The sequence below is a fragment of the Diceros bicornis genome, chromosome 2, assembly GCF_020826845.1.
Source record: "Diceros bicornis minor isolate mBicDic1 chromosome 2, mDicBic1.mat.cur, whole genome shotgun sequence".
Classification (NCBI taxonomy): Eukaryota; Metazoa; Chordata; class Mammalia; order Perissodactyla; family Rhinocerotidae; genus Diceros; species Diceros bicornis.
The window spans coordinates 90,087,959-90,115,708 of record NC_080741.1 but is presented as its reverse complement, the minus strand read 5'-3'; the positions used below and the strand labels follow the sequence as shown (position 1 = coordinate 90,115,708).

General features: G+C 57.1%; 1 protein-coding gene across 6 annotated transcripts in view; it reads left to right on the top strand.

Moving 5' to 3' along the window:
• The window catches only part of LOC131420416 (nuclear pore membrane glycoprotein 210), a 111,108-nt gene extending 100,790 nt beyond the window's left edge, over positions 1–10,318 (top strand). For 3 of the 6 annotated variants that reach the window (XM_058566386.1, XM_058566395.1, XM_058566417.1), the window contains 7 exons: positions 1,562–1,685; positions 2,709–2,855; positions 4,420–4,670; positions 5,672–5,888; positions 7,380–7,475; positions 7,547–7,630; positions 8,836–10,318. In XM_058566386.1, coding sequence (XP_058422369.1) covers positions 1,562–1,685; positions 2,709–2,855; positions 4,420–4,670; positions 5,672–5,888; positions 7,380–7,475; positions 7,547–7,630; positions 8,836–8,936 — 1,020 coding nt within the window. In that variant the 3' untranslated portion in view covers positions 8,937–10,318. Of the gene's footprint in view, positions 1–1,561; positions 1,686–2,708; positions 2,856–4,419; positions 4,671–5,671; positions 5,889–7,335; positions 7,476–7,546; positions 7,631–8,835 lie in introns of those variants that run through there. The other 3 variants (XM_058566403.1, XM_058566408.1, XM_058566424.1) reach the window with 3 other exon arrangements.
• Positions 10,319–27,750: the final 17,432 nt, after the last annotated feature.

The following is a 27,750-nucleotide window of genomic DNA, read 5'->3' as shown; positions in this document are numbered from 1 at the left end:
ATCCGGGGCCTGGTGGAGTCTAAGAGCCCGAGAGAGGGGAGTAGCTGCAGGGAGACCAGCCAGGGGGCCAAGGATGGGCCCTCAGCTGGCACTGCTGGGTGGGCAGAAACTGAGGGTGGGTTTGCGAGATTCCAGAGGGAGGGTCATCAGAGTCTGGTGCCCATTTAGAAGTGGGGCTGAGGGAGGAGGCCTTGGGATGACACCTGGGGTCTGGCTTGGGTGACAATATAGATGTTGGTCCTTTGCTCTGAGAGGGGAGCACAGAAGGAGGGGGCCGGTGCGGGGGGAGATGCTGAGTGAGTTTGAGGTGCTTGTAGCTCCTCCAGGAGAGGCTGGCGGTGACACAGCTGGGCAGGTGTGTCTGGTGGTCCAGGGCAGAGAGCTGGGTTGGAGGAGGGGGTGTACAGCACAGGGGTGGTTCTTGAAGACCTGGGAGTGGGCGGGAACATGCAGGGCATACCAGAGCAAGAGGGGCGTGGGGTCAAGGGCCGGGTCCTCTCTCCAGGGTGTGGAGGAGGAGGAGCAGGAAGCGGGAGAAGACTGCAGAGCGGCAGTCAGGAGCAGAAGGGAGCACGGGGGACGGAGGGCAGTACTAGTGCAGGCGTGCAGTACGCAGCCTCGGTCAGCCTTCGAGGACAGCAAGTGACCGCTGGGAGGAGGTGGCGCCTGGGCAGCAGGAGCCCACAGGTCAGTCTGGAGGTCGATGGGCCCAGCCTGCAGGCCTGCCTGTGACTCCCCGTCAGGCCCTGGGAGCTGCAGGGGCTTCGGGGCCAGGGGAGACCTCGTCCCTGCTCTCTAGGAGATGACGTTCTGGAAACAGATAGAAATGTAGAGATAGAATAGATGGGAGTCCTGGGGGAGGGGGGAAGTGCTCAGTGCCTGCCTGCCCAGGGGGGCGTGGACGGCCTTCCAGCTGGAGGTGGCGGCACGGAGCTGGGCCTGCAGGGGAGACAGGGTTGCGCTCTGCAGAGGAGGGTGAAGGGCTCTCCTGGCTTAAGAAAGCTGGTCCTGCCTCAGGAGGGCGTGTGGCCAGCGGTTTGGGTGCTGCCGGTTGCAGGGTAGGCGGGTGGACGAGCAGGGAGAAGTCTGGGAAGACTGGCTCCTGGGGGCCTTCACGGCTGTGAAGGGTTTGCGTCTTGGTCGGGTCCGTTTATTGTGCGTAAATGACAGTAAAGTAGAATGGATCCTTCTCTCTGCTGAAAGATTGATTAACCAAATTGATGAGCAGAGAAAGGATCGTCATTGCCACAGGAGCCAGAATTCACAGCCCACCCCAGGCTGAGAAATGAATTCAGGCCTGCTGTTCGGCTCCCTGCCCTCCTGCTGGGAGAGGCGCTTGTTCAGGGGCAGAGCACTGGGAGAGCACTGGGCTGCAGAGTCTGAGCAGCCTGGGATCAGCTCTGCCGCAGTCCAGCAAGTCGTTTAGGCTGTGAGCCTCCGTTTCGTCCCCTGTGGAATGGGCAGTACTGCATCCCGGGCCACAGGGCGAGTCACCAAAGTGCCCAGCGTGGGCCCTGCGCACCGTCGGCGCTCAGTGGAGTTGCCTTGGCTCCCTCCCCAGATAGTGGTCAGCGTCCCTCAGAGGATTGTGGCCCGTCACGTCCGCCCTGTCCAGACCAGCTTGCAGGAGGCGGCAGCCTCCACCGTGGTGGTCACCGTGGGAGACCGGAGCTCTAACCTGCGAGGTACAAGGCAAGGGGCTCGGCGGTCAGGCGGGGGCCCTGCTGGGCATGGGGCGTGGGGAGGGGTCTCCTGTGCCCCTCCAATGGGGTTTTGTCGGCTTTTCCTGCTCAAACTCACGCCAACTCTGGAGAGTGCATTTGGCCCCAGCTGGCCCGCTCCTTCCGGCTTCTTAGAATTCCGGGTCCTCCACAAGCTGAGGCCAAGGAAGGAATCTTCCTAGTGAGCCCAGCACCCAAAAATTGTCTGTTTCTGAACTGGAAATGCAACTTCCACCCCAGGGCCCCTGAGGAAGGCAAGCCATGGTTTGCCCCCATTAATCCCAGCGAGTGTTGACTTCACAGCCTCGCCGCTGGTTTTGATTTTTGTAGTTACCTCTTCCAAGTCACGCATAGAACATTCGAGCCCATCTTCTGCCCACAACAGCCCTGGACAGCAGCTGCCAGAGAAATAGATCATTACAGGCTGTTTTTTTAAACAACCGCTTAACTGGTAGCGTTTGGCACCCCTGTTCTCAGCCTGATGAGCGAGGCGGCTTTACTGCTTCACGCTGGCCGCTCTCTTCCCGCCTCAGCGCAAGTGGACGACGCTGCGCTGCTGCCGAGCGGTGCTCAGTAGATCGGTGGGGAGCTCTTACCCTCCCGACGTCGAGAAATAAGTCGCCCATTTTTCCCTGCTGACGGGAACAGACGATGTGCATTAGTGGCCGCCCCATCTGCTGTGCCCCTGATGTGGGCTCCAGAGCAAGTGCTGAGATTCCAATCTGAAAGCGCCCGCGGTTCACAGTGACCCCCTCCTGTGCATAATTTGTCCTCAGCTGTTATAAACCATGGCGCCATCACGAAGCTCTGGGCAGCCCTGGGGGCCCCGTGTGGAAGCTGCCGTTTCGTGGCCCGGCCGGCCTCTGTGTAGCCTGCGCCTGCTCCCCCGTTTTGGGGCTCTGCCGGCAGGCGCAGAGGCCTTGCTGGGCCTAGGTGTGGTGGGCAGCAGGGCTGACCCGCGTCCCTCTCTCCCCTCCCTGTCCCTAGGTGAGTGCTCCCCTGTGCAGATGGAAGTCATGGAGACCCTGCACCCGGAATCCCTCATCCGCTGCCAGCTCCAGTTCAAGCCAGACGTCTTGGACTTCCCAGCACATGATGTTTTCACCGTGGAACCGGGGTTTGATGCTGCTCTGGGTGAGTCTGCAGGGGGTTGCACGTGGCAATTGACTTGCACGGAGGACTGGCCTTCGGTGCGTTGGGCTCCGGACAGCCATCTCTCCGGAGGGGAGGTGTGTCAGGAGCCTGGGGTGGACACGTCACTCGGGCCTCTGCGGTTCAGTACGGCCCCAGGAGGGGTTGGCGTTTCCATGCTGGGTCACACCACTCTCACAACCACCTCCCCCAGCAGAAAGGACATGATGCAGAGTCGGAACATCTGGGTTCGATCCTTCTCCTGCTCTTCCTAGCTCAGAGCCTACAGTCTTGAGGCTGCTTCCCTCCGTGAAATGGGGTGGGGGGGTGCCTTGCTCTGGTTGCATGACAGAGTCCTGAGAGGAGCCGGGGAGAGAGGGGTGGAGGGTCCTATGAATTAGTCCAGGGCCAGACAGTGTGTTGGAGTGTCTGTAACCAGAGCCGCAGAACTGAAGGCTAGTGCCATGGGCTGGAGACCACCTGGGGCCACGGCTTCTGGCCGTGTGACACCAAGCATCCCCAGCTCTCTCTAAGAGGAGGGGTGCCCTCATAGGGTGCCATGAGGGTGCAGTAGGGTCATTCCTGTGGCCTATTTAGCACAGTGCCCGCTCATCCTCACACCAAGTCCTCAGTGGTAGCGGCCGGTGTTGTTATGATGCTTGTTGATGGGCACTGGGGGCTTTTTTCAGTTCTAAGACTGTGCAGCCCAGTCTTAACTGGGAGAAGTTGGCAACAGCACGATGCCGGCCCCTCAGCCCAGTCTGCTGCTCCCAGGGCCCTGGTGGAGGCTCTCCTCTCCCATGCTCACTCTGCCTCTGTGTCCCTCTGGCAGCAGCACCAAAGCATCTTCCGCACCGAGGCCGCTATCTGAGATACGGGAGATGCGTTCTGTGGGCACACTGTGTGCAGGGCCCAAGCACTCGGTGGTCCCGTGCCCTATTTATTCAGTAGTGGGGCCCCATGAGGGGTGCGACAGTATCCCCACTTGACCAAGGGAAATAAGGCTGCCAAGGAAGCCGACTCGCCCAGGGGCGCTTGGCCAGCGTGGGCTCAGGGACCTTTCCAAGGCACTGCTCAACAGTGTTCGTTTAACTCCCTTATCCCCTCTGGGCCAGGCACCAAATTAGTCCCGCCGCACACCTTCACAGAACGTCCTGCTGCACCTGGGGCCGCAGGCCGTTCCGGAGGCCAGCCCAGCTCCACCTGCGGCCCAGCGCTGGGTCAGGGTGTCTGTTCACCATTTACCCTCCCTCATTCTGAGCCAGGCTGACTTGGCCCTGAGATGCAGAGCTGAGCCAGATGTCCCTGCCCCAGACCGCGTCAGTCCAGTGGGGATTTGGTAAATGGAGGATTCTGAGACAGTGAGGGAGTGTGCTGGTCCAGAAAGGGTGTCCAAGGTGGGCTGGGGGCACCGAAAAAGGATTTCCCAGGAGGCCCCTGGAGGAGGCAATGCCCCACCTGGGCTCTGAAGGATGACTGGGAGTTCTCCAGTTAGAAAAGCAAGGAGAAGGAGTAGCTTCAGGGCGTGGGTGGGAGAGGGGACAAAGTGGCCCCCTTGTCTGCACAGGCGGGTACCTCTGCTCCGTCGTGACGCACAGGCTGACGGACAAGCAGCTGAGGCACCTCAGCACGAAGACGACGGCGCTGGTGGTCACTGCCTCCATCCCGGGCAGCGCCTTCTCCGGAGAGCAGGTCGGGGCCAAGGTGCCCTTCAGCCCAGGGCTTTATGCCGACCAGGCTGGAATCCTTTTGAGCAACCAGCACACCAGCTCTGAGGTCAAGGTCTTTGGTGCCGTGGAGATTCTGGAGAACCTGGAGGTGAGTGGTGTCTGTGCACCGCAGGGGCTTCGGAAAGGGCCCGGAGGCAGGGAGGACCAGGTGGAATGTGGAAATCCTGGACCACCTCTCCTTAGAATTAAAAATTAGAAGTAAAAATTTTTAAAAACGTAAATGCCCTGACCCTTCCTTTTTTCCGCAGTACCATTGCCATCTATTAGCGATGATGGCAAATACATCTATATGATTGCACTAGTCATTATGACTTCTGTGGGTCATCCCCGACTGGAAGTTCCGTGAGCAAGGGCGGCACTTAGAACAGGGCCTGCCTGACACAGGGCACGTGCTCGGGGGACACTCAGTGTGTCACAGGAATGAATTCAGTGCGGGAGCACACGCTGACATGGGGCAGGAAGAAAAGCTCTGATCCCTAACCTATCGCTGGGTCCCCATGGCTGGGGGCCGGTGCCCTTCCTGGGCCTCAGTGTCCCTGTCTGCTGAATGGCAGGTGAACGATGCCATAGGTCATGGAGTGCGGCGAGCTGGGAGGAGGTCTGGGGTGATGCGGCGAGGGGCTTCATTGGCCTCTCTGCCTGCTCCTCCTCTTGTCTCGCTGCAGCAAACGTGGCTGAACGTTCTTGCAGCGAGACAGGGATGAATTCATTGTTGGTGGTGGAGGGTCCGCCAGGCCCCAGGGTTGGGCTGCTGGCGATCGGCCGTTAACAGAGCTCCAGGCTGCTCCCTTGGAAAGTTAGTGTTTGGTGGAAGTTCATGTCAGTGTGGCGTTTTTTTTAAAGAGCACTTGATTAGAATTTCGTGATACCGATTTGTCCCTTCCTTGCACACACCCGAGTACAGGCCGTGTGCTCCTGCCCTGGCTTGGCAGATCGCACGCTGTCAGCTAGAAGTGCCCAGGCATCACCCCCTGCCTAGAAAGTGGGGCCTGGGCAGGGGTCCCCACCCCTAGCCTTGGGCTCGGGAGGGAAGCCCGGCCTGTCAGGCAGAGTGGGGGTGCTCCTCTCCAGCCCTGACGTCTCTCCCAGGTGAAATCGGGGTCCCCGGCTGTGCTGGCCTTCGTGAAGGAGAAGTGTTTGGGGCTTCCCAGCTTCCTCACCTACACAGTCAGTGTCTCGGACCCCACAGCCGGCAGCCAGGGGCCTCTGTCCACCGCCCTGACCTTCTCCAGCCCCACGACTAACCAAGCCCTCACCATCCCGGTCACCGTGGCCTTTGTGATGGATCGCCGAGGGCCCAGGCCTTGTGAGTCACGGGACGGGACACCAGCTGGGACGCACCTGGGCAGGGAGGGCTGGGCTGAGCCGTCCTGGCTGTCAGTGGAAACCTGGGAGTCTGGGACCCGGAGGAGTCAGAAATGCAGGCCATCCCACAAGGTGCAAGTCGCTCATCTGGGCAGTCGTGCACGCTCTGCTTCCCAGTGTGTTCTCAGCACTGCAGCCAGAGGATCCTGTTAAATGTGACTACATCGAGCCCGTCCTCCCTCAACGCTCTGCCATGGCTCCCACCCACCTTGGGAGGTGAAGCCCCAGTCCCTCCAGCGTCCCAGAAGGCCCGCGTGATCTGCCCTCCTGAGCCTTTATGACTTGTTCCCCCTGGCACACCCTGCTCCAGCCACGCTGGCCTCCTTCCTACTTGTGGAACGTGTGCAGCCCCAACTCGAGCCCTGGGCATTCGCTGTTCCCTCTGCCTGGGATGCTGTTCCCCTAGACGGCCCCTTGGCCAGCACCCTGCTGTCCGTCTGACCTTCCTCCATCACTGCCTTCTCACATAACGTGAGCACTCCGGCCTCACTCCCGCACACTCCTGCCCTGCTGTTCCACAGCACTGTTGTCAGCTGTCGGCCTGTAGGCTAACTAATATGATTGCTTATCGTGATTTCTGCTGGGCCCCAGCTAGCAGTTAAGTATGTGAGGACAGCACTTAGAACAGGGCCTGCCTAGTATACAGTAGGTGCTCAGTAATGAATGAATCCATTTATTCTGTAGTCGCGGATGAGCGCCTGTTGTGTGCCAAACTCTGTGCTGGGCAGATGCCTGAGAAGGCCCCCCTCAAATAGAGAGGGCCCGGAATTACAGACGCAGTCAGAAAGGGAGGGTTTAAAGATGCGGCTGAGGAGGGGGGCTCGCAGAGGGGGTAGTTTCACCTCTGCCGAGAGGCGGGTGCAGGTCAAGGGGCTCCTTCAGCCAGGTCTGGAAGGACGAGCAGGCGGTGGGTGACGTGCAGGGTGAGGGGCTGGGCCGTGAGGAGCCTTGAACACTGGGCCAGGGGCTCAGGCTTTCTCCTGAGAGCAGGGAAGTGACCTGGTCAGGTCTGTTGGGAGTGGAGTGAAGGGCTGGGCCCAACGTCAGGGGCACCTGCAGAGGCCACCCCTTCCTCCTGCTGAGTGGGGCTGTGTGCCGACTCAGGACAGCCCCGCGAGGTGGAGGGGGCGAGGAGGAGCCAGGACCGGGGCCGGCCCTGAGGACGGGGGGCCCCCAGGGAGGAGCGGCTTTGGGGCAGAGGGTGCTGGGCTCTGGGTGCAATTCCACGAGGAGAGCATTTCCTCCGAGGAAGCAGGGCCCCGGGTGGAACGGGATCGGGTCACGTGGCCTGAGGTGGGAGGGGATGGAGCGCGGGGGTGGCAGCCCCTCGGGCCTGGACGCTGCCCGGGCCTCAAGCAGGCTGCCTCGCCCTCTGGCTGTGCACACAGACTCCACGAGGCGGTTTGGTCACTCCTCTTCCCGATGCTTGCAGACGGAGCCAGCCTCTTCCAGCACTTTCTGGATTCGTACCAGGTCATGTTCTTCACGCTTTTTGCGCTGCTGGCTGGGACCGCTGTCGTGATCATAGGTGAGGCAGGCTGCATGGCGTCCCCTGGTTTGCTCCCCCCACCCCGCTCTAACCAGCCACGTGTCTTGCAGCCTACCATACGGTCTGTGCGCCCCGCGAGCTCGCCACATCTCCAGCCCTCTCCCCCCGAGCCAGCCCTCGGCAGAGCCCCTACTGTGAGTAGCTCCCCTGCAGACAAGAGGAGGGCTCCTGGGGGAGGAGGGGGCCCAGGCCCTGAACCCCAACTCAGAAGGCCTGGCCTTGGGTAGAAGCTGCAGCTGTGGCGTGAGGTGCAGAGGGCAGGTCTGGGAGCCTGTGAGGGGGAGCCGGACAAGGAGAGCTTTCCCCAGGCAGAGCCAAGCAGGGCGGAGGGGCTGGTGCAGGGAGCTCGGTCTCGGCAGGTGTGCACACTGGACCTGGGATCCTACCTGCCAGGGCTGCTGCAGCGGGCTCTGAGCTGGGTTTGGACTGGCTGACTCCAAGATGAGGATTCTGGGCAGTCCTGATGAGGGATTTCCCAGTTGGAGAAGAATCACAAGGCCTATTCCTCTTAATAGTCCAGTTGTCTCTGGTGGCCCTGAGGCCTCTGTCTGTTAGTGTTGTCCCCTGAAAGTGTGCAGTGCCCAGCCTGCACATGGAGCCCTTATATCTGCTGACTCCTACTTGAGATTCTCTTTCTTACACAAAGAATGCTTGAGCTGTGGGCATGACCAGGCTTCAAGGAGTCAGTGAATTTTTTGGAAGAGGATGCAGCTTTGTATATAGATGCATTTTTCCGGTAACAAGGTGCCACGTGCATCCTGGGCCTCTAGAATCCTAGCCTTCTACCAGGCTGCCTCTCAGGCCTGGGAAGCAACGCCAGGGAAGGCCTTGCAACTCTGATATGTTATCCAGCTGTCCTCGCAGTGGGCGCTCACCCTGTCTAACTCATCTCCCCACACACCCTTCCCTGTGCTGCCAGGCCACACCGGGGCTTTCCGTTGTCTCCCGAACACTCCAGACCCTCTTCTCGAGCTGGAGTTCTTGTTCACGCAGCTTTCTCTGCCCAAGAGGCCGTGCCCGCCCAGATAGACGGGCCTTTTCCCCGTGTGCCCCATGGACTGGACGCTTCCGTGCGATCCTGAGACCTGCTCCTCGTATTCCCCAGGTCAGGGGTCAGGCTCCCGGCCCCTGCATGTCCAGCCTTCACCCTTTCCCTATTAGGGCCAGCGCAGCAAGCCCCCTGTGGATTCCCTCGCTGGCCCAGGAATGCCTGGGGGCAGCGTTAGGAAGGCGTCCTGGGCGTGCCGCGGGCACTTCGGCAGTGTTTGCTCTGACACATCTGAGGAGCGTCGAGCCCTCCCTTTTGCTCTGTTGCTCACCTCTTCTCTTTCCACCCTAGATTTTGCTGCCTCGTCGCCGACGCCTTTCAGTGCACTGCCTCCTGCGCGCAGAGCCAGTCCTCCCTCGGGGCTGTGGAGCCCTGCGTACACCTCACACTAGTCAGCATGCGGGGCTGGGCCGGCGGCTGCCCGCACAGACACCCTGGTGCTGCTGGGCCTCCGCAGCAGGGACAGTCGCGCTCCTGCTCCTGCGGCCTGGAGCGAGCCCCGAGCCCGGCCCCGGCCGATGTCGCCGCCGCCTCTGTTCTCACAGACCGCAGTCTAGGCCGTGCTCGTTAGCTTATTCTTGTACGTAGGACTTGAAGTTTCTTGTTTGTTTTTACTTCCGAGTCTTGCAAAGGCTAAGACTTCTGGCTCATTCCCGTATGCCTGCCTGTCCAGGGCTTCTGGACAATGTGCGCTCGTGCTCTTATTGTCCTCGAGTCTCTCAAATCGAGACTTCGAGTGGACAGAAGCGCTGTTAGTTGTCTGGATGATGTTACTGCAGTGGTCTCAGGGAAGGGACTTCTTAACTACTTGTTTATTTCTGTGGGCTTTTTCCCCGTGGAAACCTGAGTTTTCCCGAGTCTGCTCCCGCTAGGAAGCGAGGGGACTGAGCAGCCGTGAGCGTCCAGGGCAGCCCCGATGCTGCACAGGAGCCCAGGACCGCAGCCACCAGCCCCGCTGGCTCTGCCCCGGGAGACAGGGAGATGCTGCAGAGCCGAGAGCCCAGAGAGCCGCTGCTCCCGGCCCCGCGCACCACTGTGAATCGACTTTCTTTGTTTCCTAAGCTGTGGAAACGCCTCCTGGGCTCAGCCTCGGCCCTGTGGGGACATCCCGTGGAGTCCGGCTCGTTCTCCTTGTCCCGGCTCCTGCGTCAGCACAGGGACATCAGGATCATAGTTAGGAAGCGTCCCTGAGCTGGAGACAGGGACCTTTCTGTTTGTGCATGGGGAGGAGCCGCCGTGTCCTGCCCAAGCACAAAGACCCAGGCTTATCTGTTCCTCCTTTTGTGCAGCGGTCTCGCACCGCAGCGATCTGAGCCTCTGTCCCGCCCGGGCGGGGATGGCCTCCCCGGCGGTCAGCTCGCTGGGCCCACGCCCTCCAGGCAGCGCCCCTGAGGGCCACAGGGCCTGTCCTCCAGGAAGGGGCTGGGAAGGAGAAGACAGAAATCTCCCTCCTTCTCGGCTCCCCGGTCCGTCAGCCCCAGAGGCCTCCAGAAGGCGGCCCCTGCCCTGGGCCCAGGCCCGCCGCACTCAGGAAGTCTGGAGGCGCACCCAGAGCCCGTCTCGCGTGGACACTGTGTCTGGAGTCCCGTGGAACTCTGAGCCGCAGGTGTGAATCCAGTCCCGTCCTTTGGGCTGGGCCTCGTGATTTATTTTCCTAAAGCTGAGACAGGAAGAATGGTGCCTTGATATCACTTGAGCTCAAACTGACGACTTGGATGTAAATAGGTGCGTTTCTACTTGGCTTATTTTAATAAAGCTTCATATAATTTCTTAAGAGGAGCGTGATCATTGCCGGAATGGCCTGTGTCCTGCCTGGAAGTGACCCAGGCCCTGGTGACTGTGCTTCTGGTTGCAAGGATTTGGGGAGCAGGTGTGCTGCCCCTCCGAGCCTTCCGCACCTCACTTCCCTTCTCTGGCTGGCCTCCGAGGCCTCCCTCCCACCTCCAAGACCAGGTGGCCAGGGCAGGTGGCTGTGGTGTCCTCCCACCACTGCCAGCCCAGGGACCCCATGGCTGCCTTCCCTGTAGAAGGACATGGCAGCCCTGCACACACATTCACATCACTGGGTGTCACCTTGGCCATCTGTTGCTCCCTGCCGCTCTGGCTTCCACCCCACTCTCCTCTGAAGCTGATGTCCCAGGGTCACGAGCACCTCGGCTCATTCACTCTTCCACTGCCCTCCACAGCCTGGACCCCCGTCCTCCTCAGTGAACTCGCCCTGCCTCGCTGCCCCGCCTCTCGCCTCCCCAGCCCCTCACCCTCTGCCTGTCCCAGTGCTCACGCCCCTCGGGGTGGTCCTCGCCCGGCCCTCCCCGGCCCCTAGTGCCCCGCCTGCTGCCTTCACAGAGCGCCCACACAGACGTCCCGAGTGCCCCGTGAGGCAGTTTCTCCTGGTGTCCTCGTCGCAGGTGTGGGAACAGATGCCGAAAGAAACTAGGCAGCCGCCCGAAGGCGCCTCTGGCGGAGACCAGTTGTCCCCGACGTCTCTCTGCCTTCTTCCTCGGCATCCGAGCCCTGACGTGGAGCTGGGCAAAGAGCAGCCAGGATACGCACTACGTTTCCCAGCCCCTCTTGCTGCTAGAAGCCAACGTGCGACTATGTTCTGGGCAAAGAACGTGAGCGCGGTGTCCGGGCAGCTCGTGAAGCCGTCTCCTGAAGGGAGGGGCCCTCCTCGCGGCGTCCTTCCCTGGCTGAGCAGACCCCGTGGGGTCCGCCCGGCAAGGCCGGTAGGGCCACCAGAGTCGCTGGCCAGCCACCTCCTGCCCAGAGCGCTCCTCTGGCCCCCAGGGACGCACTTGCTCCTGCACGACCGAGGTCCCCTGCTCGGGGCCCCCTCACCCCATTCCCTACGCCTGCCAGTCCCCCAGTTCCCGTGAATCCGTCCCCTCTTGTCTCATGTCTCCGGCCTCCCCCTGGCCCTCTTCTCCACCCAGGGAGCCTCCGCCCTGGATGAGGTCCCTGCCTCCCCGCCCCAGCCTCTCCTCCTCTCAGCTGCCCCCTCCCTGCCCTGCCTCTCCTCCTCTCAGCTGCCCCGTGCCCACTCTGCTGCTCGCAGATCTGCCTGGGCGCCCCCTGCCTAAACTCACCGCAGCCCCGCCCGCCCCTGGGGTGAGTGCAGCCCTGTGAACACAGGCAGTTTCCCAACAGGCTCTGCTCGCTCCCCTCCCCTCTTTGTCCTCCATGGAAACGGCCCCCGTCCTCTACCCCCACCCCGGGCTTTGAGATCAGGCAGAGCTGGGTCGGTCCCGGGTCCACCCTCCCGCCTGTCTGCGCCTGCTCCGGTCTCTTCCCCTCTGGGCTTCAGGGTTCTCCTCCGCACAACGGGCACAGCGGTGCCTACAAAGTTATCGTAACTCTCTCAAAGGGGGAGACGGGGGAGAGCGTGAGGAGGAGGCCTCAACTCTGTCCACAGGGCTCTGGGGGCAGAGACGAGGCCGGATCCAGCGCAGAGGGCCCTGGGGAATGGAGGTAACTGGGCACAGAAGTGCTTGGGCACAGGTGACAACTTTAGGACACGCAAGCCCTGTTGTGGCCTGCTCACCCTGAGAAGCTAAATGCAAAAGCTAAAAATCCCATCGCCGCCATCACTGCCCTGGTCCTGGTTTCCCTGACCACAAAATGGGGAGGACGCTCCTCATGAGAGTGTCCTATGAGGACAGGAGGGTCCTATGAGGACAGAATGAGCTGATGGCAGAAGGCGCTGTGTCCACATATGCTGCTGTCACTGTGGTTGGGGAGCTGGCACGGGGCCCTGAGGAGCCCAGATGGAGAAAGAGTGTTTGTCCGCAAAATGAGGAGCTGGAGGAACAGCAGGTGAACGGCAGGGAGGTGCTCCCCCAGCCCCCTAGGCCTCTGTTGTCATTCCTCGTGCTGTGTGGCCATCGTGGGCCCCCATGACCCCTCCCCAGCTGGGAACTCCTGGAGGGTGGGAACCGGCCTGCTTCTACCGTGTCCCCAGGACCTGGTACACAGGAAGACCTAGAAGGCATTCAACCGACGGCATATGTTCAGCACAGGGCCTGCCTGGCACACAATAAATGTCAGCATTGCCCTCAGGCAGGCCCCCTCAGTGACACAAGATGGCTGCCAGGATCCAGGCATCATATCACATCCAGACATGGCAGCATCCGGAAGAAGAGGAGCAGGGAAACAAGCTCTCCCTGTCTCCTTCTAAAGACTAAAGCCGCCTTTCCTGGAAGGCACCTCAGCAGACAGCTCCCACAGTATCCATAGCTGCGGGGCGGGGTGGGGGGGTTTCATGGCCATTCCTAGCCCATGGCTGGGAGGGCAACGAGGTGATCATGTCCATGCGTGGTAATCCTTCAGGGCTGACTGCATGTCAGGATGTCGACCCCTCAACTTCTTCCAGAGAAAAAGAGAAAGGTCTCAGCATCGGCCAGCTGGCTTCCTCTGTGATGACGTTGTCTCCCCGTCTCGGGGACTCTGGGGCTTGCAGAGCTGCCGAGAGGACCAGACGCCCAGGGGAGAGCTCCGGGCTTGCTTCTCCCCGGGGACTACCATCGTTTAAGCACGTGCGGGGATGGCAGATGCACGTGCTGGGGCAGCAGCCAGACCTGCCAGAAGAGAGTGCACGGACGAAACCAGCGACACGCAGCACCCTTCAGCTTTCTGTCCCCAAACTAACCCAGCAACTTTCACTCTCTAAAGGGTGCCAAAAAACGCTTTTAGCACCATTTAGCGCTAAAAATATAACCATATAGTCTTTTTCCTCCAGAATTCCTAAGTTTGGCCAAAAATTAACTCTCTCTCTGCTTGTCTCTCCCTGTTTGTGTGTGTGTGTCTTGGGCATTCTGGAAATGTTACATCTCAAGGTCTGACTCGCCGGCTAGAGAGCCCAGAACCCGGGGCATCCAGGACGGGTGGCACAGGTCTGGTCTGGTGGGCCAGGTATGAAGCTTAGAGAGCAGGTGGCCAGGAGTGCAGGCCCACCTTCTGGGGCTGGCGATAGATCCTCTGACCTCTCTGCAAAGTGGCATCCTGACATCTCCCGTTCCCGGCCCAGGGTGGCTCCCAGCGGGGAGAGGGCCACCATCATCCCAGCCCTCCCCTCCCGCCGGCACACCCTTCCCCACAGGACTCTGTGAGCCTCCCGCTGGGAGCTGAGTGTATTTCCCCCACCCCCAGGCGGCTGCGGTCACGTGACTCGCTGCGACCAATAGAACGTGGCTGGAAGTGAAGGCGCATCGGGGCTGAAGGAGGCCCCGTGGGTTTCCAGTCGCCCTTGTTGTGCTTCTGCCACTGACATAGTCACAAGGAGGCCCCGGGAGCTGCTGGTCCGAGGAGGAGGAGGGACACTAAGAGAGACCTGAAGTGAATATGCCCGTCCCACGTCAACTGACCCGCAGACCCACGACCACGAGAAGCAACAATGGCTGTGAAAACCCCTGACTCAGGGATGGCTTGTCAGGCAGCCTTCCTGTGGCAGGAGGTGGCTGATGCCAAGCACGATATGGGTTCCCTTCTGGCTGAAAACCCATCGAAGGCAAGTTTTCTGCCACTTGTCACAGCGTCTGACTGGCAGAGCTGGGCCCCAAGGGGCCCGCCTTCAGTCTCCTCTCCTGGCCTGCCTGGTGCTGCCGGCTCGCCCCTCCTGCTGGCACAGGGTTTCCTGGGCAGCCGGGGCCAGGCGCTCAGGCAGGAGCGCTCTGAGGACAAGGGCACAGGAAGGCTGGCCAATGCAGGGCCTTCCCCTCCTGAGCTGGGCTGACCTCCTTCTTGGGAGCAGCCCGGTCAGCCACCCCCTCCCCACTCGAGGCTGCTGTGAGGGCTGATGGAGACGTGGCCCTGAAGGGCTCCTCGCTCCATCGATGTGGGTCCTGTACCCAAACTAAAACCATCCCCACCCCTGCCTCACCCTCCGTTGCGCACCTCGTGCTGGGGACCACACAGGGAAGGATGTTCTCAGGGTGGTTTGTTGAATGAGTGCAAGTGAGTCCCCGTGAAGGAATAAGTGATTGTGGGTTTTCCTCCACCGTGGGGCAGTAGTTTTCCGGGACACCCCGAGCTGCAGACCAGTGGGGAGAGGAGCAGGGCCAAGGGAGGCAGGTGGCAGCTGAAGCTCTAAAGTCTGTTTCACCCAAAGGCCCCTGGGGCAGGGGCGGCTGTCCCAGCCTCCCCCAAACCACTCCCCCAGCAGCCTGGAAGCCACTCGGACCAGGGCCACACAAAAGCAGCTTGTCAGAGTAGTCGCCGCCTCCGGCAGTCGCCCCTGTGAGCGCTGGGGGCCGTTGGGAGAGGCTGCGGGGCAGGGTGCACAGTCGAGAGGCCGACATTGACTGCACTCCGCCTACCAGGCACATGCAAGCACTCTCCCATCTCTAGTTCGCTTCCTCCTCGCCTCAGCCCTATGACGTAGGTACGACTATTTACAGATGGGGAAACTGAGGTACGCCAGGTGAAGCCACCCTTCTGGCGTCACACAACTGGCAAGTGGCAGAACCGGGATTCGAATCCAGACAGACTGCCATCAGGGTTTGCTGTCCACACCCGTTCTTGCCTCTGCCCACCTGGACCGGGCGGCTGGGGGGTCCACCCTGGATGGGGGATGCTGTGCGGGCAGGGAGCCGGGGCCCGCACCCACTCCCCTCAGAGCAGCTCGGCTTCGGGCTGTCTCGTGGTCATTTTATTTTCCATAAGAAAAATTTTAATATGGAAAAGTACAAAGAATGATACAACAGCGCTCCTCTGCCTTCCACACGGTGCGGGCAACTGTTACTATGGTCTTACGGGCTTCCACCGCGGTGGTGGAGGTGTTTTAAAAAACAGACAAATGAAAAAACTACAAATATGACTTAAGTTTCCTTTAACCTCTGCCTTCTATCCCTTCCCTCTATCCCTTCTTGGAGGCAGCTACTTTCACAAATCTGCAGCATATCCTTCCAAAGCGACTTTCACTGTTAATAATAAGCATCAGTAAATAAAACACAACTGTTCTGTATTTTATACTTTTACATAACTGTGGTCATACTTTGTCACTTGCTTTCTTCCCTTAGATGTCATGTACTATTCCCTCATATAACTTCATTTCCCTTTAATTCTTCATTCCCCTGTTGCTGGACACAAAGGTTGTTTCCGATTTTTGCTGTACTGAACAGCATGGCAGTGAGCACTCCTGCACAAGGCTCACGGGCCTGGGGGCCGGAAGTGCTCCAGGGTGGGTGGCAAGGAATGGAGTTGCTGGGTGCCCATTATCCATCTGACTGGATGCTGCTAAATTTATTTCCGGGCATCATACCAATTTTCACACCCCCCAGCTGGATATGAGAGATTCTGTTCCCCGTTTCTTGCCAGCACACAGTATTGTCATCCGTGTATATTTATTTTTGCTGGTTTGGTGGGGGACAATGGTATTTTATAAGTTTAATTCCAATTCTTTGACTACTAGTGAGGACGAACTTTTTTGTTTGTTTATTGGCCGTTCATATTTTCCTCCATGAATTGTCTGTCCTCCACCCATTTGCTTTTCTTATTTCTTTGTCACTCCAAAAGAGAGATAGAAAATACCTATTCATATGCCCCATTTTGTGTTCCAAGTATCTGTTAGCATTGCTGTGTAACAAACTCCCCTCGTCTCAGTGACGTACATCAGCTGACGGTGCTTCTTGCACACGAGCCTGGGCGTCAGCTGATGGGGCTGGCTCAGCTGGGAGCAGCTCTGCTCCACGTGTCTCTCCTCCTCCCAGGACCACTGGGCCAGGTGAGACAGGGCCTTCCCATGGTGACAGCCTAGGGGCAAGAGGGCAAGTGGACACACGTGACAGCTGCTGGAGGGCCAGGCTGGGCCCGGCAAGCGGTCACTAGCTCTTCATTCTACTGGACAGAACAAGGCACGTGTCTGAACCTGGAGTCAGTGCTGGGGAGACGGCCTCTGCCTTTGCTGGGAGGAGCCGCAGAGTCTCGGGGCACCGAGTGTGTGTGGAGGGGCCAAGACTGCAGGTCATTCCTGCAACTCTATCATGGTTATCTTTTTGCTTATTGATCTGTGACAGCTCTTTATTCAAGATACACTTTGATATTTTATATATTGACATTTTGTCTGAAGTAGTCTGCTTCCAAAATAAAATTTTGCTCCAGTTCAACTCCCTCATTGTTCAGATGGGAAAACCGAGGCCCAGAGACAGGAAGGGACCAGCCCAGGGTCACACCTGAGTAACACCCCATGTCCCAGCCCCTTCTCCTGACATTCAAGGCCTCCCCCTGACCGGATGGCACAGCAGCTAAGAGAACTCACGCGGACGGATCAACAAATCGCTGTGAGCATTTCTCCCTACGGTTAATTCTCAAGTGGCCCGTGTAGATCCACAATTTCAACATCAAATGAAGTGAGCAATCGTAGCTACGGCGTGAGAAAAGGGAAGGAAACAAAACCTGAGACCGTGGGTCTGGCGACTGGCTAGTATTTTGTTAAGTTGTGTGGTGTGTGTAATCAGCAAATACGATTCTGTGGAGGATTTCATTGGCAGCCTCGTCAGGTGACAGCTTTCGTTTGGGGAGCCTTTACTGAAAGCAAGAAGAACCAGGAAGATGGACGCGACAGACACGTTGCTTCCCCGCGCTGAGGCGCGATGGCCCCAGGGCAGCGGCAGCCCTCCCTCTGGGTCCTCCTCCAGGGAGGACAGGGCGTCGGAGGCGAACGGCAGCAGCGGGTGAGCCCGGGGCAGGGCCCAGGCACCACGTAGAGCTCCTGCCTCTGCCACTTACCAGCCGGGCGACGCTGACCGTGGGTCCTTCACGCCACCTCTCTGAGCCTCGGTCTCCCCGTCTGCAAGATGGCGATTATACATGACCTCCTCCGTAGGTTTGCTGTGGGCGTCTGACGCGCTCCCGTGTTGAGACCCCCGGCCGGCGGTGAGCAGACATCGGTGCTCAGTCGACACTGCTGTTCCTCCTCCTCCCCGCGGGCGGTGGAAGCAGCCCTCCTCACTCTCCTGGGGGTCGTGACACGCGTGCTCTGGGGGTCTTGTGACAGCAGTCCCCTCCACCGCTCACCGGGCCTAGTGAAGTCCAGGCTCATCAACGCAGCTGGGACGGGCCAGGTGGCTGACACGGCCCAGTGAGGGGCCGGGGCGCGGACTGGCAACCTGAGGGCATGGCCGCACCCACTCGGCTCCAGCTGCCAGACGGGAACAAAGCCCAGTGAGGCCAACTTTTCAGGTTTCCTAGAGACTCCAAAAATCCAGCTTTTGTGGGGTAAAACCTTCCACTTTATAAATAATGGTAACCAAATTCAAGTTAAAAAATATAAAAAACAACCTATGTGGGCCAAAGAAACCCGCCCTTAGGCCACCAGTTTGCAATCTCTGAGTTTCTTCATAAATGGTAAAATTCTGGCGCGTGTGTCTCCACCCGCTTCCTGTGGCCCTGGCAGACACTGCTAATCGCTCCCAGCACTCTTTCCTGCGGCAGCAGGACTCGGCCTCAGAATTCCTCACAAGCCAGCATTCCGGGCAGCACTGCCAGTCAGCTGGTATTGGCCCAGGGGAGGAGGCCCATCGTCACCCCTAATCTACTCCAAGTCCCTCATTTTAGGGATGGGGAAAGACTGGGTTTAGCCCACCTGTAATGCGAGATGTGAAGGTATCAGCTTTTCCCTGGCAACTTGCCCCGGATGGATACAGATAGAGGGAGAGACAGAGGGAGTGGCTAAAAGACGCTGCGTGTGCCAGCAGAGTTTTCTTCCACTTCAGAATTATAAGTTTGGGGCTGAAGCATCTTAAAATGCGGGAGGAGCAGACGGCCGTCGCAGCCCCAGCTGCCTGTTCCTACTGCCCACCGGGTCCCGGAGGCAGTGGGCAGGGGGATTGCGTGGGGACCAAGGGTCTTTAAATGTGTAAATGTAAACACTTCATTACGTTTTCAGGAACCACTGAAATGCCATCTCCCATCGTGTTGAGGAGGGGAACGCAATGGGAGCGCGTGGTCTAGATCAAAGGAAAATTATCACGGGCCGTCTCTTGGGCTCCCAAGTTGGAGGCAGATTCATGTTGGCTGCCAACTCAGTAATCTTGTTCCCTGAGCCAGGAAAGTTGAGCTGCTGTCATCACCTCCAAGGGATGTGGGCATCCTTTATCAGTGCCCTGCTTGCTCATGTATTTATTCTCCAAGCATTTGTCAGCTCAAGTCATGTGATGGCACCTTCCCAAGGAGCTGGCAGGGTGGGGCAGAGGGACTAGTCAGACGGGGCTTCTCTAGGAGGGGCAGAGAGGGAGACAGACGAGGCTCACAGCCCCTCTGTGGGGTAGAAGGTGCTGGAGCCTCAGAGAAGGGACCGTGCCAGGTTGGTGGGTTGGAGGAAGCTCTCGGGAGGAGGCGAGTCAGAACCAGGATTGGAACGATGGGCATCTCAGCAGAGGGGCTGGTTTGAGCACAAGGTCAGAAGCTTCTAGCCTCATGTGGGGACAGTATTGAGTGGTGGGGAGGAGCGGGTGGTGGCCTGGGTTCAAACGCTCACCCATTTGGAATAGAGTTATGGCATATTGGGCTGGTATCGAAAGCTCCTGGCCCCCAAACAGGGCATGACAGGAAGCCCTGACTTGGGGTGACTGGGATCACTACCTTCAAACCACCCATCTCTCCCCGTCTTGTGACACCCCCCAGGGGGACGCGCTGCTGCGTGAGATGTTCTGAACTGAGGGCAGCCGAAGCGTAGAAGGCAGTAAAGTGGATTCTTCCCAATCTAACTGGACTCTTTTTCAGGTTTCTCACATTTTGAATTCCAAAACAGATAGAACCCATTCATAAAATTTCACATAATTTCAGATTCTGAGTGAGTTATTCAATTTGATGATTAAAACATGTTATCAAGTCACGTCATAAAACAGTTGAGTTATGGTCAATCCTCACTGTACTTCCTCCTGTAAAATGTTTCATGTTCTATTTCCTATAAAGTACAGTTTCTCGCTACCTGCAAGTTCGCCTCACTCCGCTTCGCTTTTACGAAAAAAGACCTACGTTGGTACCTGTGGTCGCCAATGAAAGGAAATTCGAAGAGGATATTCGCTTTTACCAAAAAAGGCGAAAGCGAAAACAGTGCTCAGGTGTGGTTTGCAGCGAGCACCCTGAGGCGCGAGCGGGGGCGCCCCCAGGCTCCCTCCCGGGAACCACGCTCAGCGTCTCAGCCTCAGGCCCCAGAGTTTGAACGGTGTCTGCGAGCCTCTGGGCGTTATCTTGATTTATTTTGGTAGGTTATTTTGGGGGTCCAAACGCTCCAACATTTTGCCCATATAAATTAATGGTAATTCTTAGCTTTCTGTCCTTTTGGCTCACAAAATGTTACATAGGAACATTCTGCTTTCAGATAGCAGGGGAAACCTGTGTACCTTTAAACAAAGATGAAAAATTACAGGTGTCAACTTAGAAAGGTTGGGAGGAGAGAGTCTTGTCAAAATTCTTTGGAGGGAGCGGACAAAAAGTTGTGAAACCTCTCCTGTGGGCAATGGGAGCCGTGGATGATGCCTGAGCAGGAGCGTGACGTGTTTAAAAACGGGCTCGGAGGGTTATTCTGGGGGTGAGTGTGTGTGAGCGGCACCCCCTGGGTGGTAGCCGACAGGTGACTGGTCGGTCCAAGGGGAGTGGACGGGACTATCTGGGGATAACACGTGCCCTCACCTCCCCTCTGCCCCTTTGTCCTTCGACCAGGCTCCCCCAGTCCTCTGCTTCCTGCCCTGATGGTGTGGCCAGCCCCCCCTCCCCCCCTGCCCGGGCCTCAGTGTTCCCCTCGTTCTGATCAGGTGCTCCCAGGGCTGAGGGGCTGAGGGGCCAGGAGAGGAGCAGACCCCGGGCCCGGGCCCCACCTGCCCACCGGAGCCGTGTCCACAGGGAAGCCATCTGCTGACCCTGAGGGGCTGCCCGCCCTCGGCAGTGGAGAGGTTGGGCCTCAGAGGCCACGGCTAAGCTGGGCTGGGGAGCCGGCGGGCCGGCTCCTCTCCAGACCCCGGCCCAGGTTAGCCGCCCTCCCCCACGGGGAGGCTCCGAAGGACACGCCAGCAGCTCCCGGTGCCCCCGCCTGATTTGGAGCGTCTGGGAGGAGACGGGAGGCCGGCCTGCGGACATCGCTGGTCACGAAGAGACGAAGAGACGCTCGGTCAGAGGAGGGGCTCCTCCCGCCGGACCCTGAGTTAGGCTGAATCTTCCCCTCCAGACCACCTGCCACGTGTCCTCACCTCCTCCCACCGCCAAGTCCCCCGTGCCCTGAGGATGACCCCGGCAGCCCCTGGGTTGGTCTGTCTGTCCTTCTGTTTCTCTTCTCTCTTCTCTCCCCAGCTCTTCCACAGGGGCAGAGGTCCCGACTCTTGAAATTTCTCTTCTTCCTCTCCTCCTCCCCTCCCCCTCCTCCTCCTCTCTTCCCCTCCTCCTCCTCCATCCCCCTCCTCCTCCTCCTTTCTCCCTCCTCCTCCCTTCCCCTCCTCCTCCCTTCCCCTCCTCCTCCTTTCTCCTTCCTCCTCCCTTCCCCTCCTCCTCCTCCCCTTCCCCTCCTCCTCCTCCCTTCCCCCTCCTCCTCCTTTCTCCTTCCTCCTCCCTTCCCCTCCTCCTCCTCCCTTCCCCTCCTCCTCCTCCCTTCCCCTCCTCCTCCTCCCTTCCCCTCCTCCTCCTTTCTCCTTCCTCCTCCCTTCCCCTCCTCCTCCTCCCTTCCCCTCCTCCTCCTCCCTTCCCCTCCTCCTCCTCCTTCCCCTCCTCCTCCTCCCTTCCCCTCCTCCTCCTTCCCCTCCTCCCTCCCTTCCCCTCCCCCTCCTCCCACCCCCCTCCTCCCTCCCATTCCCCTCCTCCTCCTCCCATTCCCCTCCTCCTCCTCCCTTCCCCCTCCTCCTCCCTTCCCCTCCTCCTCCTCCTTTCTTCCTGCTCCTCCTCCCTTCTTCCTCCTCCTCCCATCCTCCTCCTCCTCCTCCCTTCCCTCTCCTCCTCTTCCCATCCCCATCCTCCTCCTCCCTTCTCCCTCCTCCTCCTCCCATCCCCCTCCTCCTCCCTTCCCCTCCTCCTCCCATCCCTCTCCTCCTCCTCCCATCCCTCTCCTCCTCCTCCTCCTCCCACCCCCTCCTCCTCCTCCCTTCCCCTCCTCCTCCTCCCTTCTTCCTGCTCCTCCTCCCTTCTCCCTCCTCCTCCCATCCTCCTCCTCCTCCCACCCCCTCCTCCTCCTCCCTCCCCCTCCTCCCTCCTCCTTCCCTCTACTACTCCTCCCATCCCCATCCTCCTCCTCCCATCCCCATCCTCCTCCTCCCATACCCCTCCTCCTCCCCTTCCCCTCTTCCTTCTCCCATCCCCCTCCTCCTCCCCCAGCCTCCCTCTCCTCCTCCTCGCCTCCCCTTCTCCTCCTCTCCTTCCTCCTCCTCCTCCTCCCCATCCTCCCCCTCCTCCCATTCCCTTTCCACCTCCTCCCCTTTCCCCTCCTCCTCCTCCCCATCCTCCTCTTCCTGCTCCCCTTCCCTCCTCCTCCTCCTCTTCCTCCTCCTCCTCCTCCCCTCCCCTTCCTCGTCCTTCTCCTTCATCTCCGTGCAATACCCTACCAGCCTTGAGACCCAGATTCTGGTCTTCCGATCAGCAGCATGGGCATCACCTGGGAGCCTGTTAGAAATGCAGACTCTCAGGCCCCGCCCCAGACCTGCTGGATCAGAACCTGCATTTCACAAGACCCCCTGGTGACGTGTGTGCACTTTTCTAGTTACAGAGTAATCTGAGGTAATTGCAGGAGAAAGTACAGATAAGCAGGAAGAAAGGGATCATCACCTGTGGCCCCTCTGCTGCTTGCTGACTCTGTTTCCGATTTGCTGTTCCCTCTTCCAAGATTTTTTTCTTGTATATATATGTTATATATTATATGTATATATACATATATATACATATATATATATACATATATATATGCACACACAGAAATAGCTTTTCTTACAGAAACATCAGCAAGCTGTAGAGATTTTGTAACCTTTGTTCTTCATGCATGTAAATATATCCTGGGCATCTTGCCATGTTAATAAGGCTGGGTCTATATCCATTAGTCATTCATTAATTTATACATCCAGTCAACGAATATTGAGCACCTGCTACGTGCCAGGCACTGTGCCAGGCCTGGGTTTACACTGGGAAAGAAGACAGATCAATTTCTACCTTTGTGGAGCTTACAATCCAACTGGGGAAAAAGATAAACCAAGAGTCACCCCAACACAGGGACCATTGCAAAGATGACAGGTTCCTGGGGGATCCACGTCATCAGGGGATTTGGCCGGGGCGGGAGGGCCCCCCAAGGAAGAGATGACTGGGCTGGGATTTGAAGAGTGAGTTAACTGAGCAATGAGGGGAGGGGAAGTGATGGGGGCCCTGGGCAGAGTGTGTGCAAAGGCTCTGAGCCGAGGGAATGTGGCTACTGTGGTTGCGGGCAGAGAGCATGGAGAGGACGGTGCAAGATGAAGCTGCAGATGGAGGCAGAGGCCATTGCCGGGCGCAGACGCAGCAAAGTCACTAAACCCCGTCCCTGGTGAATGGGCACTTAGCTCGTTTACAATGTTTTAGTGTTGTAAACAACACTGAAATCAACATCCTCGTGCAGTGTAGGGGAGGGGATGGTCAGGGAGGGCTGCCTGGAAGAGGGGACATTTGCTCAGGCACCTTGATGGAATAGTAAAAGGCTTTTCTGTGGACAAGGAAAAAGAGGGATGTTTCCCAAGAAAAGGGAACAGCACTTGCAGAGATGATCAGGGAGAGGACAGGAGTTGTGTGTGTGTGCGTGCTGGGCGGGCAGTGGTAGTAGCAGGGACGGGCATGGCTGTAGTGAAGAGAGTGTTGGGGTTGTGTGGCTGAGGCAGGGCTTCTGTGCGTCTGTTGTAAACACCTAAGTGAGTGAAGTGAGGGGCTGGACAGGCCACTGTTGTCTCTGTGCAGGCTCTGGAGTCAGAAGGCCTGGGTTCCGATCCTGACTCCACTTGTCATCAGCTGTGTGACCGTGAGCAAGTTGCCAAACCCTCTCTGTGCCTCGTTTCCTTACCCGGGAAATGGAGGCAATAACAGTGCCTCCATCGTTTGGGCTGATTTGAGATTGAATGAGTTATTTCATGGAAAGTACTGGGGAGAGTTCCTGGCATATAAAGGGCCAGCTGGAGACCAGGAAAAGGTCGTCCACTTCTCTGATCCTCAGTTTCCTCTGCTGCAGTGTGGGCAAAATGAAACGTCTTTTGCAGGAGGGCTTGGAAATATCCAACAAACGTGCACAGTGTCTGGCTCTCTGCTAGGCACACTCAGCTGCTCCCACGGAGCTGACAGTGTAGTGGGGGAGACAGAAAAGGCTTCGTTTCAGAGAGAGAGCTAAATGCCACGAGAAACACAGAACAATACCATAGGAGAGAGGATGAGGCGGTGGAGGGGACACCATTTCAGGCTGGTGGTCAGGGAAGACTTTTCTGCAGCAGCAACGTTTGAGTTGAGATCTCAGAGTCAAGGAATCAGCAAAGATGGGGCAGGAGGCGTGCTCCAGGCTGAAGAAACAGCATGTGTCAAGGCCCTGTGGTGGGAATGCTATCAGTGTGCTTGTGGAACAGCAAGGGGGAGTGTGGCTAGAGTAGGGTTGCCAGATTTAGCAAACAAAAATGCAGGGCACGCAGTTAAATTTCTGAAATTAAAATTTCAGATAAACAGTGAATGATTTTTTTTAGTAAGTATATCCCAAATGCTGCGTGGGACATACTTACACTGAGAAATAATTTGTTGTTCATCTGAAATTCCAGTGGAACTGGGCACCCCGTATTTTATCTGGCAATCCTAGGCTGCAGGGGGGCGGGTGGGGGAGCTGCGGGAGGTGAGTCAGCAGCAGAGCAGAGGCCTGGCGGGACTGGACTGTGTTCTAAGGGTCATGGTCAGCAGGGGCCTCAGCCTCAGCCTCCAGCCTGATCCAGGCGCTAACTGGGCGGGCGCTCTTTGCCTAATGGGGGAAGCATCTGTCAGGGACCTCAGAACAAGCGATTCAAGTTACCCACGTTCTGAAGGGCACTCGGAAAGATGACTCATGCCAAGTAACAGACGAGAGAGCTGGCGCTCATCACGCTCTTGGGAGGCGAAGACACCGCTTACAGAGGTGGGAGCGAGGGGCGGCGCTCCGAGGTAGTATGTGAGCCATGTTAAAAGTAGAACAACCGTGTTCTCTTAATTAGAAATGCAGGCGGTGCAACATGAATCTGTAATGGGCTTCCTTCAGACTCTGGAAGGCGGAGGCCGGGGTCAGCCGTGTAAATATTCATGAGGAGCTGGGAGAGGGTCCCTGGGGGATGCAGGCCTGCCTGCTTCCAGGAGAGGCACAGCCCGGGGTTCTGGGTACCAGTCCCTGCTCTGCCACTAACTGGGTGCATCTCTGTGACCTCAGGCCTGCCCTGCTCTCTCTGAGCCTCAGTTTTCCCATGTGTACAGGAGGGACCCTGTCCTGGGGAGATGGACGGAAGAGTCAAGTTCAGGACAGGATATCAAGAGATGAGGGCCGGAGGGAGGGGTGACTCAGAGCTACCCCTCGGCAGAATCAGGGCCCCTTATGTGGGCTCTGCTGGCTTCACAGACTCCGGCTTGTTGAATGAATGAATGAATGCGGGATTTTGGCAAACCCCTTCCTTTTTGTGGGCAGGGCTATTTTAAGACTTCCGCCAGGTCCTGTTTTGGCATATCCATGTCACGTCACATCAAACATATTAGAAGGCAGCCACATGCCTCATTAAGTAAAATTCGTGTCTAACCCATACAGGAGCAGAGCTGGGATGCAGTTGACTACTTGACTAATGTTACGTCCTGTGGACGTTTAATTAAACATTCATTCATTCTGACGTCTCAATGTGTTGTTTTCTTCCCTCCCCCACTCCCATCTCAGACACGTTCACAGGCCCCTGATGGCGCTGCAGACGCTGTGTGCCCAGGGTCTGAGGGAGAAGGCCTGGTGTCGGGGCCCCAGGCTCCCCATCTGCAAAAGGGCACAGTTGGTGAGATGACCCCTACGGTGCACGTTCCTGCCACGAGGAGGACTATTAGAGCTGCCCTTCCTTCAGAGTCACTGTGGTGACAATGTTACTGGACACATATCCAGGTTCCTTACCCACCACACGAGAGGGGCCAAATAAAACCGAACACCAGGCTTACGGCAAGAAAAGAGTTTTTACTTCCGGTGACATCAGCCGGGAGACGAGAGCTCTCAGATTTGTCCTGTCTCCCCGAAAGATGGGAGGGAAAGGGGTTTCAAAGGTTGTGAGGAACATGGCTGCTTGTAGGGAGGGGGTGCTGGGCGGCGCTTGCCCACCAGCCTGTGTTTGGCCTCGTGAGGCTGCTTGGAGGGAGGAGGAGGGCGAGATGAGGGAATTGCAGGTGGGTGTCCTTGGTTGTCTGTCTCTGTGGTGGAGGGTGGATTTCAGTGCCAGGAAGCCAAGGATTTGAGGTCTGGGAAGCTTTAGCTTCTTATCATCTCTGGATATCAGTTTCCCTGTAACAAACCTCAAGAACTGGTAATTAGCCAAAACTTCAGTGTGAACCCAGCTTGAGGCCACCTGGGCTTTTAGCAGTTTGTAACTTCTATTTGCCTTGTGAAGTTCAGGGATACAAAGGTTTGAAAAACCAGTATTTACATACGAATGTAATTTAGAAGTTAAGGAGATGTAACCACCAGCCATCCTGAAACTGGCCAAGCCTCCCCACAGAGCTACACCCACAACCTTTGCCTTATTTTTTTATTGATGTCTTAATAGTTTATAACATTGTGAAATTTTGGCTGTACATTTTTGTTTGTCAATCACCATATACATGTCTCCCTTCACCCCTTGTGCCCACCCCCACCCCCATTGCCCCTGGTAACCACAGTACAGTTTTCTCTGTCCATGTGTGGTTTATATTCCACATATGAGTGAGATCATACAGTGTTTGTCTTGCTCTTTCTGGCTTATTTCACTTAACATAACACCCTCCAGGTCCATCCCTGTTGTTGCAAATGGGACTATTTTGTCTTTTTTTATGGCCGAGTAGTATTCCATGGTATATATATACCACATTTTCTTGATCCAATCATCAGTCGAGGGACATGGGTTGCTTCCACTTCTCGGCTATAGTGAATAATGCTGTGATGAACATAGCGGTGCATAAGCCTCTTTGGATTGTTGATTTCAGGTTCGTTGGATAGATTCCCAGTAGTGGGATAGCTGGATCATAGGGTATTTCTATTTTTAATTTTTTGAGGATCTCCATACCATTTTCCATAGAGGCTGCACCAGTTTGCATTCCCACCAGCTGTGTATGAGGGTTCCTGTTTCTCCACATCTTCTCCAACATTTGTTGTTTTTTGTCTTGGTGATTATAGCCATTCTGATGGGTGTGAAGTGATATCTTAGTGTTGTTTTGATTTGCGTTTCCCTGATGATTAGTGATGTTGAGCATCTTTTCATGTGCCTATTGGCCATCTGTATATCTTCTTTGGAGAAGTGTCTGTTCATTTCCTCTGCCCAATTTTGATGAGGTTGTTTGTTTTTTTGTTGTTCAGTTGTGTGAGTTCTTTATATATTATGGAGATTAACCCCTTGTCAGATATACGTTTTGCAAATATTTTCTCCCAGATGGGTTGTCTGTTCATTTTGATCCTGGTTTCATTTGTCTTGTAGAAGCTCTTTAATCTGATAAAGTCCCATTTGCTGATTTTTTTTTTAGTTTCCCTAGTCCTAGTAGGCATGGCATCCAAAAAGATTCCTTTATGACCAATGTCAAATAGTGTATTGCCTATATTTTCTTCTATGAGTTTTATAGTTTCAGGTCTCACCTTCAGGTCTTTGATCCATTTTGAGTTAATTTTTGTGAATGGGGATAGCAGATGGTCCACTTTCATTCTTTAGCACGTGGATGTCCAGTTTTCCCAACACCATTTATTGAAGAGACTTTCCTCTCTCCATTGTATGTTCTTAGCTGCTTTGTCGAAAATTAGCTGTCCAAGCTTTGCCTTATTTTTAATGCAAGGATCTCTCCAGCTTAGGCCTCATTATGTGGAAGCATGTTTTCCAACTGAGCCTGTGCAAGTAAATACCTGCCTCTCCCACTTGAATATTCATCCCGCAACTGAAATAAAAGTTCCTGCTTCCCTTTGTTCAGAGACGCCATGACTTTAGAAATGATTCCTCATGGCCTCCTATTTGCTGCAAATACACTTTACTTTGTGAGACAACTTCCACTCCTGTAGAGTCTTATTTAACTCAC